The 16,508-nt window shown below is 32.0% G+C and overlaps 1 protein-coding gene across 2 annotated transcripts in view; it reads right to left on the bottom strand.

Annotated features, from left to right (window-relative positions):
* LOC134708021 (uridine phosphorylase 1-like) overlaps window positions 1-16,015 on the bottom strand; it is a 43,375-nt gene extending 27,360 nt beyond the window's left edge. Inside the window, exons 1-2 of one of the 2 annotated variants that reach the window (XM_063568261.1) lie at window positions 15,937-16,015; window positions 7,358-7,475 (exon numbers count right to left, since the gene is read on the bottom strand). In XM_063568261.1, the coding sequence (XP_063424331.1) occupies window positions 7,358-7,459 (102 nt within the window). In that variant the 5' untranslated portion in view covers window positions 7,460-7,475; window positions 15,937-16,015. Of the gene's footprint in view, window positions 1-7,357; window positions 7,476-13,434; window positions 13,642-15,936 lie in introns of those variants that run through there. The other variant, XM_063568260.1, reaches the window with a different exon arrangement.
* Window positions 16,016-16,508: the final 493 nt, after the last annotated feature.

Genomic DNA, 16,508 nt, shown 5'->3' with positions numbered 1-16,508 from the left:
AACTGAGAGGTGAATGATTGAAGTAGTTCTGTTCGTCGTAAGAAATACGAATTGCAAAATGTAAGTTAAATAATAAAAAGTTTATTTAATGAAATATCGTAGGAAAATTTGTATGATATATTCTCGAGTTCATTTCCTACTGAAGAAATTTAGCAAGGTGCCACTTTATAGTCCGTACTCAGTTTTAAAAAGCTTAATTACCTTTTAAATAAAACAGTCAGCTTTCTATAACACATAGGTGCCATATTACGCTAGCTTATATATGTCATGATAGAGTCATTTTTGGCATCGATTTTCAGAATTTGGCATTTTTACATGAATAAGTATCTAACAGATATGGAAAATGCAGTTTAAAGCATTTCACTGTAGGTGTTAAACATAACTTTACATCAATTATTCCATTTTTTACAAGCTTTTTAGCACGGCAAGTACTAAGATTGTCTTCTAAATATGATCAGCAGTCTTATATAGAAATTTAAACTTTCATAGAAAAATTTACCCTTTCAAGACCCTGTTTAACATTTTTATTTAAAGTTATCATCTCTTATGAAAATTGAGTTTGTGGGGATGAATAAAACGTTTACTACGTTTGTTCGTCAGTTTGCACGGTACATATATATATAAAAGTGGTATGCTTGCCAATGAAACAACTTTCCACTAGAGACAAAATGACATCACAGAAATTTTAAACAGCTAAACGGCCACAGTACGACCTTCATCAATGAGGAAAGCCCATACAGGATAGTCAGCTATAGAAGGCCCCGAAATGATAAACGAAAAATATTCCTAATGTATGTACAAACAAACGATCGAAAAACTAACATGTATATAACACATTAATTAACAAACGACAACCACTGAAATAAAGGCTCCTCCTGACTTGGGACGGCCACATATATGCAAAATGTGGCGGGTTTTAACATGTTAGCGGGATGTTGGTATCCTCCCTCTAACCGGGGACAGTGGCGTAACAGAACAACATAAGAACGAACTATGAAAATCAGTTGTAAAAGGCTTGTTAGTTTTCTCGTTTGAATTGTTTTACATGGTCGTATCGGGGCCTTTTATAGCTGACTATGTGGTATGGGCTTTGCTCATTGTTGAAGGCCGTACGGTAACCTATAGTTGTTAATGTTTGTGTCATTTTGGTATTTTGTGGATAGTTGTCTCATTGGCAATCATACCACATCTTCTTTTTTATATTAACTCATTAGATGGGTACAAATATAAATACATATGATCTAACAAGAAAATAGAGTGAACGTGAATGTGGGCGGGTACTTGTATATCCCAACAATAAAAAGACACTATAAGTACTGATCTGAGAGTATATATAACTAATATAGTACCATGCTGTTGATTAAAAATAACATCACTCCAGACCCTTTTGTTTTCCACATAATTAATATTGCCAATAATTAAGAAGTTCCGGGTCGAATCGATACCAATAATATATTCACCTGTTAACTATTACATTATCTGTACGTTCCGCATCTGACAAGAGTACCACGAAACGCTGTATTTAAGATTTTGCTAAAAACACGGGTCGTAATCACAGGGTTGAAACTACTTAATTCAATCATTGTCACATTGTTCCCGATTGTAGTACTTTAATCAGTATGACTTTCTAAGCTGGCAATACGAATAATAAAAATCTGGACTTAAAATAAGGCGTATAGGTACAGCATGTACAGTTTTCAATTTGTTAGACGTAAAACAGCGAATCAAAGATTCAATTTTATTCATAACTCATAAAGGACAAAACTGTTGATTAAAAAATACTCCTTTCCAGAGACTTTTGTTTTCCAAACAAAATCAATAATACCAATATTAAATTGACAAGTTCCAGGTCGACGGGTTCAAACAGAAAGATGTTAAAAGCAGAGAAAACTTCATCTTATAATCGGCATGACTTTATCAGATGACAATACCAATACTAAAATAAGGCTAACGCATAGTTATATTCTTTAATTCAGTCACAGACCCGCGATATCACGGATGTGTTCTAGTAAATATATATCTATAATACTAAAATTACGAAGTCCAATTTTTCAGCCGTCATCACGTAAAAACGACGATTCAAAGAATTCAACTTTATATATCTCTAATATAGTACAAAGGTGTATATTGAAAATTACACCACTCCAGGCCCTTTTGTTTTCCACGTAATTAATATTGCCAATAATTATTAGGTTCCGGGTCGAATTCGATACCGATACCAATAGTATATTCACCTGTTACCTATTACTTAATCTGTACGTTCCGCATCTGACAGGCGCACCACCAAACGGTGTATTCAGGGTTAATATGCTATATACACGGGTCATAATCACAGGGTTGACACTACTAAATTGTCAAATGGCTACCTATTGTAGTATTTTAATCAGTAAGACTTTCTAAGATAACAAGACTAAAAATGAGGAACAGTTTTCAATTTGTTAGTAGGCATACATGACGTAAAACAGCGTTAGTGGGCATACATGACGTAAAACAGCGAATCAAAGAATTCATCTTTATTTATAACTAATATATGACAATGTTGTTGATTAAAAAATACTCCATTCCAGGACCTTTTGTTTTCCAAATAATTAATATTACCAATAATTGATAAGTTGCAGTTCGACGGGTTCAAACAGAAAGATTTGAAAGCAGAGAAAAACAGTGTATCTTATAAATCGGCATGACTTTATCAGATGACAATACTAATACTAAAATAAGGCTTCGGCATAGTTATATACCTTAATTCAGTCACGGACCCGCGATATCACGGGTGTGTTCTAGTACATATTAAGTTGTGAATATGGTGAAACTAATCCTCAAAATAAGTTTAAAATGCCCTGCATGGTGTGGAATAAACTTGGGTTAAATTGATCATACTTCTTAATTTACTTATTTCAATCCGTTTTAAATATTGTATACTGCCTTACTGATCACATATATAATAATAACTGTTTAAATTTGTTTGCTGGGCATTAATTTATCGTAATTTACCAATCATGTTTTCGGTAATTTCCGCTAAAAAACGAAGTTTACCGAATGATCTCATCATTCATAAATCTCATCATACATCAATCTCATCATACAACAAAAAACGTATAATGTTGTGAACACTTAATATAATGTTGTGAGCACTTAATATAATGTTGTGAGCACTTCATATAATGTTGTGAGCACTTAATATAATGTTGTGAGCACTTCATATAATGTTGTGAACACTGCATATAATGCTGTGAACACTGCATATAATGCTGTGAGCACTGCATATAATGCTGTGATCACTTCATATAATGTTGTGAGCACTACATATAATGCTGTGATCACTTCATATAATGCTGTGAACACTGCGTATAATGCTGATTATTAACATAAGGCAGTCGTGGCGTTCCATAATAAAGGGTATGCGATAAAGGGTGCGCATCAAAGTTGCGCGATATGGATTAAACAGCAGGCTATTTATCACATATGCAAAACTGCTGTATTTACTACTAAACATATGATAAAATAAATTATCCGTGTATGTTGGAAAAAAGATTAATCAATCATAAAATCAAAAGCAATTCAGATCGAGATTGGTAATTCATATCTGTATCTGTGTTTAAATTCTGCCAGTGTAGTCATAACTCCAATGGAGTAGAATAAAAACAAGTTGCTTTCTTTAAAAAAAGAAAAGCAATACATATTCAACTCTATTTATAACCTCTATTCTAATATATAACCGTTATGTACATTGATATATGATCATATATACTTTCATAATAAAAAGAGACAATTATCTTAACTTTGATTTAAATTCGCATGCACCAAAAATGTATAATTGGTTAACAACAGTATTTGATTTGATTGCAACTAATTATACCTGTTGAGATTGGAACTCTGATCATCAGCATAATGTCAAAATAATTACTGTGCACTAAAGCTTTATATAAATGCTTGTTTTCTCCATTTTTGTTATCAAGTTTAGCCTTAAATTCTATTGGCAAACATTTATTCTCTGCTGTATTAAATGGAAGTGCATGTTATATACAGATAACACCATTGGTTTCCCTATTTGACTTGTTTTACACTAAATTACTATAGCTATATTTTTGGAGCCCTTTGTAGCTTGTTGTTCGGTGTGAACCAAAGCTTCGGGTTGAAGGCAGAACCTTGACCTATAATGGTTTACTTATATAATTTTTGTCGAGCCTTCGACTTAAGTCGAAAAAGCGGGACAAAGTGATCGTACATTCTGTCGTCGGCGTCGTCGTCGGCGGCGTCCACAAATATTCACTCTGTGGTTAAAGTTTTTGAAATTTTAATAACTTTCTTAAAATAAACTGGATTTCTACCAAACTTGGACAGAAGCTTGTTTATGTTCATAAGATAGTATGCAAAAGTAAATTTTGTAAAAATAAAATTGCATTTTTTCCGTATTTTACTTATAAATGGACTTAGTTTTTCTGCCAGGAAACATTACATTCACTCTGTGGTTAAAGTTTTTGAAATTATAATACCTTTCTTAAACTTTGTACCAAACTTAGACAGAAGCTTATTATGATCACAAGATAGTATCCAGAAGGAAATTTTGGAAAAATAAAATTCCATTTTTTTCCGTATTTTACTTAAAAATAGACTTAGTTTTTCTGCCAGTGAACATTTAACATTCATATCACTCTGTGGTTAAAGTTTTTGAAATTTTAATAACTTTTTTAAACTATCCTGGGTTTGTACCAAACTTAGACAGAAGCTTGTTTATGATCATAACATAGTATCTTCATGCATAAGAAAATTTTGTTAAAATTTTGTACCAGTGTATCTCTATTTTACTTATAAATGGACTTAGTTTTTCTTCCAGTTTACATTACAGACAGTCTGCAGTTAAAGTTTTTAAAACATACTGTATTTTTACCAAACTTGGACAGAAGCTTCTCAGAATCATAAGATAGTATCAAGAGGAATATTTTTATTGATTTTATTCCTCTTTTGTTGAGCCTGTGATTTAAAGCATAAGTAGGCGAGACACTGGGTTCCGCGGAACCCTTAAGAATTTTTTACTTGAATGGATAGTTGTCTCATTGTCATTCATATTACATTTTCCTCTATCTATGTTGTTGACGTACAAATTACTAAACATGGGATATGTGCATTTCCACGGAAGTTGTAAATGATTATTTCACGATAAACGAAAGAAAAAAGGCAATTCATTACTTCCTATCAATATGAATGAAATGTGTTTAATGTGCTTCAAGCAGGAAAAATTGCAACGATATGAAAATAACAGTTTACTACCAGAACAAAAATCCCAATAAAAACAGGGATATTTCTTTTGTTCTTTTTTCTAGTTAATCCTGCTTTAATCTGATGTACAGAAGTTGTCGTTTGTTTATGTAATATATACGTGTTTTTCGTTTCTCGTTTTATTATATAGATTATACCGTTGGTTTTCCCGATTGAATGGTTTAACACTAGTAATTTTGGGGCCCTTTATAGCTTGTTGTTCGGTGTGAGCCAAGCTCCGTGTTGAAGGCCGTGCATTGACCTATAATGGTTTACTCTTTTTTTTTAATTGTTATTTGGATGGAGAGTTGTCTCATTGGCACTCAATCCACATCTTCCTATATCTATTAAAAAAAAATCAAATAAAAACAAAAACTTATCACATTTAGTTTGTTAGAATTCTTACTTGTAATTGTTTATTGTTTTATAGATTCTTATTCATCATGTTCATTATATCAAATATATGTAAGATATCTTATTTAATAATAGAGAATAATATTGTTTCTTGTGTACAATTTGGAAATTAGTATGGCGTTCATTATCACTGAACTAGTATATATTTGTTTAGGGGCCAGCTGAAGGACGCCTCCGGGTGCGGGAATTTCTCGCTACATTGAAGACCTGTTGGTGACCTTCTGCTGTTGTTGTTTTTTTAATTGGTCGGGTTGTTGTCTCTTTGACACATTCACCATTTCCATTCTCAACTTTATATCTTATTATTTAATATATAAGATATCTTATTATTTAATATATAAGATATCTTATTATTTAATATATAAGATATCTTATTATTTAATATATAAGATTTCTTAATTACTATAAAAGATATTCTATTCAAAATAAGATAAGTCTCACTCAACATGTATTACCAATCTCATTTCAAATTGTTTTCTGTTTATCTAGAAATAAGAATTTACGAAACTATTATAAAGAATTGAAATATTTTATTAACTGATTCCATTTATATTTGGGTGGTGGGGGTGATTTTTCACATTTTCACTTGTGCTAGCATGGTCATCCACATTTTTTATAAGCATGGTTACACACCTCTCTTTCATTCTATCCAAATGTGACAAAAACTATTTTCTTAGCTTACTTTTATTATATTTTAATGGATTTTTTTCATCACGATCTCTCCTTTATTATTACTTGCATCAAAGTCAACAGATTTTATATAAAGTAACTGTTTTAAAATCAAATTAATAATATGTCATATTTCATAGTTTGGAAAAACCCTTAAACCCCCCCCCCCCCCCCCCCCTTTTACAATCTATCACCATCTATCTATAGAATGCCAGCTCGATATGTTTAATACGAAAGCTAAAACAGGAGGTTTGCGAAAGATTTTGGATAATTTTTGGTTCTTGTTCTCTACCAATTGGCACTGATCAAACGTGAAAAGTTAGTAAAGACTGGAGTGTATGTTAAAACAAACAGAATATGTTTTCATATATTATTGCATAGCTAAATATCAAGTCGATAATTTCCATAAATAAAGTTTGTTTTCCCCATTTTCTTACATGTTGGAAGCGAGGTTATACATCATTAACCTCTGGCAATCAGTCATAAATATGACTAGTCGAGTTCGTTGAGCATTCCCAGAGCATGCTTCCATAGAAAAAAATCTCAGTTATCATGAGGGATACCAAGAAATGTCCAAAATATCCAAAAGTTGAAAATTTTGAAAATCACCCCATTTGACTTTGACCGCAGTTTTCTAAAATCTGCACCACTTTGAAACTCTTTGACGTGCCTTAGTCATCTTCAAAATTAAACCAATTTTAGCCGTTAGGTATTTCGTTCCATTAAACTTTTGCATTTACTTTACTACATGTACTAGTCACCGTACTATTACCATATGGCATACATTTTGAGTTTATATTGATAAATGTGTCATCAGAACATAGAAAGGTTTCTTCGTGAAAATCGCAATCAAATCTCAAAACCTGAACATCATTTTTTTATTTAAGTATTCAATAATCCACGTAAGCCAAACTGAACCTTGGACCATACAGACAGTGAATGGGTGGAATATGTGAGCAATGGCTTGACATCAATCTTTTCTTCAAAAACCATTACTTTTTGTTAAAACTATTTATACCTTGACATCACCAAACATGGTTTGCAGGTCATGTTGTTCCGTGTCAAGAGCAATATGATATAGATGATCGACTTTCAACTGCAAAAGTTTGCTGTTTTTCATTGGGACTAATCCGTGTCTGAAAAAATAAGGTAAATACTTATTACATTTATTATGTACTTTTTCAATACATGGTGTTTTGTGAGATAAATATTTATTTATGTTTGTTTTGCTTTTCTATATTTTTATTCTAATGAACATTTTTACATGACTATTATTAACAATTAGTTTATATTTTCACATGTATGTATTTTTGTCTATATGGACAGTAGAGTTCAACATGGCTTGCTCTGCATTTAAGTGGTCATTAAGGGCTTATTTTCCTTAGCTTTATAAACTGTCTTCCCTAGTACTCGGGTGCCTTATCGCTTGTAATATTATAATTTCATCAATAAATATTAATGAAAATAATTTTTCAGAACTACAATCTGAGCAGCTTAATAACTGTATGTTTATGTTAATCATAAGCAGCGCATTTTTTTTTAACAAAAATCATCTCGTCTAAAGCCTCTAGTTTGTAAGAAAAACAAATCCACAGCTCAGAACCGTAAAATCTAAAATATATAAAATTCGAAAGGAAAATACCTCAACAGTTATGGACAATTCACAGAAGTTTTATACATTATAGTGGTTACCGTGTTTTTTTAGGTATTATCCGACATGCTGACGACGAACGAACGGACGGACAACGGTATACCATAACAGTCCCGTATACAAACTCCGGGGTTTAAAATTACCTTGAAAAACATTATTAACCATGTTTACTGTGACAACAATAGTACCATAAAATGAAGTTAAAAAGAATATGATTCCCCTGCACTATGTTCTAAGGACCTGTTAATAAAGAATCCAATAATTTCTAATTTAATACTGGAAATTTGTGGTAAAATGTATTCCGAACAGAATATTTGTATTAAATTGAAATGCTTAATTTTGATCATCGTAGTAATATTTTTTGGTGATTTAATGAGAATATATGATATTTTCTTTCATTAATTTCCATTTTAAACTAGAAAAAGGTCATCTTTTAAAGTCAAGAATACCTTTTTTCTGAATAAAATGTTTGTTAAAAAAAAAAACCGGACCATTTGTTTAAAAACCCGGACGATTTTACTAGGGGTATTTCATTTGAAAAAACACTGAATTAAATCACGGTTGTCAGTACCGATTATCAGGTTATCTGCATGTTGATATCGTAAAATATCAGCTGCGAGACATAATATGAAGCTTTTTGTCGAGTGAGCGGAGCGAACGAGATCAAAAAGACTTCATATTATGCAGATAATCTGATAATCGATTTATCGGGCTATATATGCGTGTTTCGGAAGTGTTTTCTTTGGTTCACCAGCACACAAAAGATGACTTGATAAGTTCGGGCCAAAGTTATTAACGTCGGTTCAAACATTATGACGTCGCTGATATGTCCGGGTTAAAGTTATTAAGGCCGGGTCAACGTATTTGACGTCACAAAGACATAATACGGAATAATATTTAGAGCTGAACAGAGTGATATAGACAGTGGGACGACCGATAATTCGGTTTTTGAGAGAAATTATCGTGAAAAAATATCTAACGGCGGTCAAGTATTGAGAGACGATCGTGAAAGTTCTGGTAACGGATCGTGAAAGACATTTAATGTACATTCTAGTTCAGAATCTTTGAAAAAAATCGCTTAATTTTCAAAACGCGGAACAAATCCAAACAAAAAAATATGTCTGTCAAAATGGTTTAACTTCCTCAACATAACTGTGAAAGAAGATACAGAAAATATGAAGTACTTTTTTGAAAAAAACACAAAAGGCGCAATGCGTGTCTGTCACGGAAATTAATTAAAAATAACACGCCTTTTGTACCTATAATGGTCATATCATAATATCATGATATATTTGAAATTTAATCTTTGGTGTATCTGATAGTACAATAAAATTAAGTATGTTCTTTGATTAAAAGCGTAAAATTTGTTTATGAAAACCTTGAATTTGTTGAATTTCAATCAAACTTGATCGTGAAAGATCAGGCAACGTATTATTTCGATCGTGAAAGAAAATGCGTGACCAGACTTAATACTAGTGATCAGAAATCAGTATTTCTTTTACCATTTGATAAATCTGCAAGTGGTTGAAGCCTGTAACTATTTTGATAAGGATGAACATTAAAGCTAATAGTATTATCTTTTTTTCTATTCAACACTTTACCTCGAAAGTTAAAAAAAAACCAACTAATAACGTGTCTAAATAAGCGCATCTGAAATTACAGCCTTTGCCCTGTATATATTTGTTTTAATCACACCAATAACGTAGGAGTAGTTTTTGCCAGTTTCCTTTTCATCTTTCAGTATAAATTTATCGAGTGCGTAAGTTTGTTTGCTAATTAGTTGGCGCATGTCTTTAGTCGCAAGACTAAGATTGAAAGATGCATATGTTAGGCTTGTAATAAATTTATTCTTATATAGAGTAAGTCGACGTAACCAGAATCAGTTGTCAAACCTGGCGCCAATTTCTTCCCATCAAATGTTAGTGCAAAAGAATTGGATGGATTCGTTGAAACACAACTTTCTTTACCATGAAATCAAATTAACCGGGTCCTTTAATATCGGGTAGATTCAAATCTGTGTTAAAAGTCTCAATATTAATATGGCTCGAAACGGCAAAATTGATGAGAGCGTTGTCGGGATCATAAAACCCTTTGCTTGTATGACATGGTTGTCCAGTGTTTTTATATCCAGTCATAAACCTTTGAAAACGTCCATGAAATAGAATTTTACCAATGTACCAGAACTGCTTGGTTTTTTTAAACGGATACCATCATACCGCATTAATATTGTTGTGGGTGTACTCCAAACCCTTAAAATGTCATAAAACAATAAAAAGCAAATATTTGAAAAGTCGAATTTCTTATTTGCTATAAAATTGACCAACGTAAAAAGATACTGTAGGAATCCAAACCTTGCTATTTCTTTGATAACAATTGGTAATAACTTAACTATCTCATTCATTTTGGCAAAACTTTTAGGAATTTTGGTCTCCAATGCTCTTCTACTTCGTACTTTATTTGGCCTTTTTAACTTTTTTGTCTGGCGTATGTACAAAATTTAGTCCTGGTATCTATGATGAGTTTATTTCCATATCATCTTCACAATATTCGTGTGTTGCATCTGTAACGTTATCTGCATCTCCAACCTCTTCCATTGGCTCACCTTCACTGGATTGGGTTTTTTTCGGCGTTTTGTCACCCATGGTCTTTTCTTATTGCCGTAGTTGTTATTTCTTTTTCTTTTCATTTTCTGCAAAAATTTAATACTTTTAAATGCATGCTTAAACCTATTGAAGATGTTGACCTATCTAGCCTTTCTCAATACCAATAACAAATATCAATTATCATATAATGGAAGAATAATTTGAACGTCTTCGTAGCATCAGATCTTTCACGATCCTTTTCACGATCTTCAAAAATGCGGTACGTGATCTTTCGCGATCCAAAAAATCAATTTTGTGTAAATAGTTCTTTATTTACCAAGTTTCAGCTTATATTTACACAAATTAACTATGAGAACCGTTTAATTAATTCAAATACATTGCCCTTATTCTGATAAACGTACTTTATCTAGTCGAAATTGTGAAATATCGTGTTTGTTTACATTTTTTATGTCATAGAAATGTCGAGAAACAATCTGTCTTTTGTCGTTTTGTAATAACTATGTACTTTTAAACTGGATATTCTGACATACTGATCATAATGTTGAACCATTTTGACAGACAGTTTTATTTTGTCGTAAATGTGTCTGTGTAATTAGTTAAATTAGAATATTTACTGACCTTTCATATGTCTTCTCGATTAAATGTCTTTCACGATCCGTTACCAGAAATTTCACGATCGTCTCTCAATACTTGACCGCCGTTAGATATTCTTTCACGATCATTTCTCTCGATAAACCGAATGACACCCGTGTAAATGGTTAAATACAATGATTGTGCTTCTTTATTACTAAAAAAACATGTATTGTAATCAAAATAAGATGGCTGGCCATGTAAGACACTATTTGGATTTTAAAGTAGAAGTTTATTGACCTGATGTGAAGTTTTCTCTCTTGAAAAAGCCCGATCTACACTCGAAATAAAAAAGGACAGATTCACTCGCAAAAACACGACTAGGGCCGGACACTATACCTACCGTTCTTTAAATGCCACACTTATAATTACAGGTATAAGACCTGGGGCAGGGAACTCACTATTTATTTATATTAATATATAATTACATTAGATGTATGTTTCATTATAATACTTTATTTTCATTGGCTGAATGCACATCACGTGTTATTCCGTAGGCAATTGCATCACTCAATAAAACTTTTCGTTCATGATAACACGTGGTCACACAATAAAGTGCACAGGTGAATAAAAAACAAAAACTATAAAATTCGTATTTTCATGATCATAGCTAAAAAATGTAATTATAAGTATTGAATGCTTCTTTTTGTGACTTTATAGGGTGGAAGCGCTTCATACAAAAAATGTGCGCACGGTCAACGCTTTTACACCCCAATAAATTTACAAAAAGAAGCATTCAATTCTTAAATGAATGGATTGTTTTTGTTTTATGGCATTTGTTTTCTTATGACTTTGTTTTTGTATTTGTGCGTATGTTTTCCTTCATGTAATGTTTATTTATGTTATATTTGTCATGTGTGTGTTACTGTCACAAATCTTGTGATTTATGTGACAATTTTATTATTAAAAAAATGTATATTGTATTTACGTCTCATGTTTTGCAAGTTTTTACCTGATCATCTGCCCATATATTTCTTAAACAAGGATAAAAATTATGACTAAACAACTATTGGCGAAAATAAATAATCCTGAGACGCCAATGAAATGCTAATTTGCGTTGATAGTCATCATTATGTTATTGTTTTGTTTTCTGCTTGTTTAAGGTTGATCATAGACGTCATAGACATAGGTGTTTGTTTTTCCTATGCAAATGTATGACTTACCACTTAGACATCATAGGCACTGATGCATAGATTTGACAAAGTATATCAAAATAATTTGTCTCATTTTTTTGTGAAAGTTGGATCAAGAAGATAAGAATTTTGAACTTCATATAACATTGTAATAATTTATTCTTGTAATTTAACATTAAAAAAATACTGTGTAAACTAAGATAACAATAAACTCAGCATAGATACCATGTACATTTTGCACGCCAGGCAGACATTTCTTGTGCAAAATAAAAGACTCATCAGTGACGATTGTTAAAAGTAAAACATCTCCCCCTTTGTTTAAACGCCCTGTATGTAGCCCCTATACACACTGTTCAGTCTGGCTGAAGCCGGATATAAGAAGTATGATGAAATTGTATTTACAATCACACAATCGATCGAATAGCCACGTGTTTTCATAAATCGAAGGTGTTGCCTTCTATCTCGTATTTGATTGGTCAAACTCAGTGTTGTTAACTAATAAAGCTTGAATTGTAAACAAAACATGTGTACCGGATTTCCAGACAACTAACCAATATGTACACACTCTTCAAAATATGTAGTTGCAATTTAAAATAAAACTTAAATTTTTTTTTTACAAAAAATGGAAAATACGAAACCAAAATACAGAAATAATGATCTATGTAAATTATATTAAACTAGCGAAATAAAAATGAGGTGACCAGGTCCTCAGGCTTTGACTGCCCAACTGATTATTCCCTGGACCATATGTGGTAAATCGGGTACATAGTTGATCATTGTTCAAAAATTCCTTCAATTATTTAATTTCCCCAAAACTACACTTTAGTTGTAGTATTTAAAACATTGTTGTATTTTAAAATATATATATAATATTTACAGAAACTGTTACGAAAATAGTGCTTTGTTTTGTAAACAACATCTTTTTCTCTCAATGCATTCCACTCAAAGTGGAACATGACAATTTGTATCTTTAAAACCCAGCTTTAAAGATCGTTAGACATATTTTATATTATACATTGCAGTTTTATGTACATGATGTATTAAGCTAATCATTTCAAAATTCAAATATTGTACTTACTTAACATGTTCATTTCCGTTTACTGTGGTCATGATGTCCATCTGTTTATCGTTTTGATAAAATAATGAATGAACAGCTTGCAACTAATTGTATTAGGATCACGAGGTTCCATGAGGGAAAATCGTGTGTTATAACCAGGATTTATAGTAGATAACATGTTTTGATATAATTACAGACGCTTTAAGCAATCTGGACAATTGACATAAGTATGCCGATTTTAAAAATATAAAATTAGGGAAACATTTCAATTCTAAAAAACATAAAAATATTAAATTAAGCAAACATTTCAATTCTAAAAAAACAAAACAGTTGAAGTGTGTATTTAATAATAAAGGTGCCTGTATTAAATAAAGTAACATGTTTGGGGAAAAAAACCCGATTGAACGGTTTTCAAAGACAATGCATCGCGAAACCGTTTTCGATTTAAACAGCTTTATAAACTGTTAATAGAAGACGAGAAAAAAAGAAAAATGAAAAAAAAAAAAAAAATTAATAGCATCCCTGTGATAGTTTTTGTTCTCGAAAAAATCATGAGAAATATATTGAATATATACAATTATTACACTATCAATTAAAACAGTTAATTCAATTCAATATTTCTTTTGCGCCTCACCGTACTCACACTATTACATAATACGACTAAAAAGCAACCATTTAACTTCAAGGGGGCGGGTGTTGGGGTTGAGGTATGTTTGTTTTTGTCCGAGTCAGATTTTTCTTTTCGCAAAAAGCGAACAATTTTTTTTAGTTTTTCAACACTATCAATCACACCAAAATTCCCAAGGCTGACACGCTGATGCAACACCTATGTGTTTGGTTAGATTACGGAGTCGACTCGAGTAAGGACTTCTCTGCGCCCTCCCCTCCCGAGACGTAACAATAGATCAATATCATAAAGAAGTTTAGATCCTTGACAACTGTCGTAAATGAGATCTAACGGCATCAATTTATTTATGAAGGGAAATATATTTTGTTTTTGTTATTTTTTTTAAATCCGGTGTTATATAGTCATTCTTCCCCCATGCCAGTTTTTCCCCCGGGGGAAAGACTGGCATGAGCCAATCTTTCCCCCGGGGAAATTTTGGATCGTTGTGATTCTTCCCCTGCGGAAAGTTGACAATACGTATACATATAGTAACTTTTCCCCCATGCCAATCTTTCCCCCATCATAGATTTCACTATCGGTTTATATAGAGTCTGGAAATTAAACCGAACAGTGTTAGAATTAGATTTATTTATAAATATACAAGTTTGTTTCATTTATATTTACACAAATCTTTCTACAACCAATGAATCAACTATCCACAAAAGACCAAAATGACACAAAAATTAACAACTATAGGTCACCGTACGGCCTGTCTATGAGTCAACAAGTCTGTCTCTCTATTCAATAGTCTTTCTATGTGACCTCTAGTCTTTTTACATTTTTAAATGACTGTCTATATGTCCACATGCAAGGAAAAAACTACTGACTGGCCAGAAGTGGTTAAAGTACTAGTAATTGTATTTATTTGGTCAATGATACCAAGGGTCCACGAAAGAGAATGGATGTGATCTAAATGTGCTTCGTGTGAATAAATATATATATGTATATAGATATACGAAAATGTGATATGAGTGACAATGAGACAATGAGACAACTCTCCATCCAAATAACAATTTATAAAAGTAAACCACAAAAGTAAACCACAATAGGCCTTCAATACGGAGCCCTGGCTCACACCGAACAAAAAGCTATAAAGGGCCCCAAAATTACTAGTGTAAAACCATTCAAACGGGAAAAAAAACTGTCTATTAAAGTTATATAAAAAACGAGAAACGAGAAACACGTATTTTAAAATTACTTAAACAAACGACAACTACTGTTCATAAGATTCGTGACTTAGGACAGGTGCATACATTTGCAGAGGGCCGTTAAAAGTTTTAATGGTGCCAAACCTTCTCCCTTTTTCTGAAACAATGTTATACATCACAACATAGACAAACACATATAAATACCTATCAAATGTATATTTTTGGTAACTATAAACTGAGAAAAAAGTTACTATCATTTAAAAAATCTTATCGTGACGTCGCCGACGTTACATATCAAGGCGGAAAATTTAGCTTATCATGTTACTCACGGGGGAAAAATTGGCATGATCCTAGTTTTCCCCTTACAACGCTGAAGGGGAAAAGTTGGATCATGCCAATTTTTCCGGGGGGAAATATTGGATCGATCCAGTATTTCCCCCCGGAAATTTTGGCATGGGGGAAGAATGGCTATAGGACACCGGTCTTAAAATTTATTTAATTCTCCTACTTAAATTGTTTACCAAGCCTCTCCCGATATACATTTTAAAACATTATATTTATTGTTGTGATGGTTTTTGTTTATTTACCGTAATGGCTTGCACAACCAGTCCGTGTAAGGAAATCCCGAAAAGAAATGATAATAATTTTAATTTTTGTCAGTAGTGATTCTGAATAGATTAGGTGAAAAGAATTAGTTAGTCAAAATACCATTTATGTTAGTAAGTATTCCAATTGAAAGACAAACTGTACATGCACGTGGATTCATTCAGCGCCAGTCAGCAGAGAAAACATAACACATGTGATCGTTAGAAAGGCACATTTAATAATGATCGTGAGGCGGTAAACAGTAAAGGGAAATAACCCATCAATCATACATGTATAATCATGACAATTGGAGTAAGGGAGATAATACAGATTAATACATGTGACAATGAATACAATACATTGGCGCAACTTCTTTTCTCCTTTAAAGTCTCTCTCTCTCTCTTTACAATTGTCAACTTATAATCTCTGTTATTATAAGAACACGAATGAAAATAAATGTTATCAATATGCATAAACTAAACACATAGCTATCAATAAGAAACAAAATAATTCTGACATTTTTTTTTCTCCTTTGTTTTAAAGTCTCTATATCTTCATCAAATGCATATTATTATATATAAGTAGTTAAGCAAAAAATACTGTGCATATCCATTGTAGTAAACATAAAATAAGCAGTACATGAAATACGACGTACATTTTGTTGTATCTCTAAGTAAACAATTAACCCAAGGTGA

This window comes from Mytilus trossulus, chromosome 2 (assembly GCF_036588685.1).
Source record: "Mytilus trossulus isolate FHL-02 chromosome 2, PNRI_Mtr1.1.1.hap1, whole genome shotgun sequence".
NCBI lineage: Eukaryota > Metazoa > Mollusca > Bivalvia > Mytilida > Mytilidae > Mytilus > Mytilus trossulus.
Note: the sequence above shows the minus strand (reverse complement) of the source record. Positions and strands in the feature narration are given on the sequence as shown.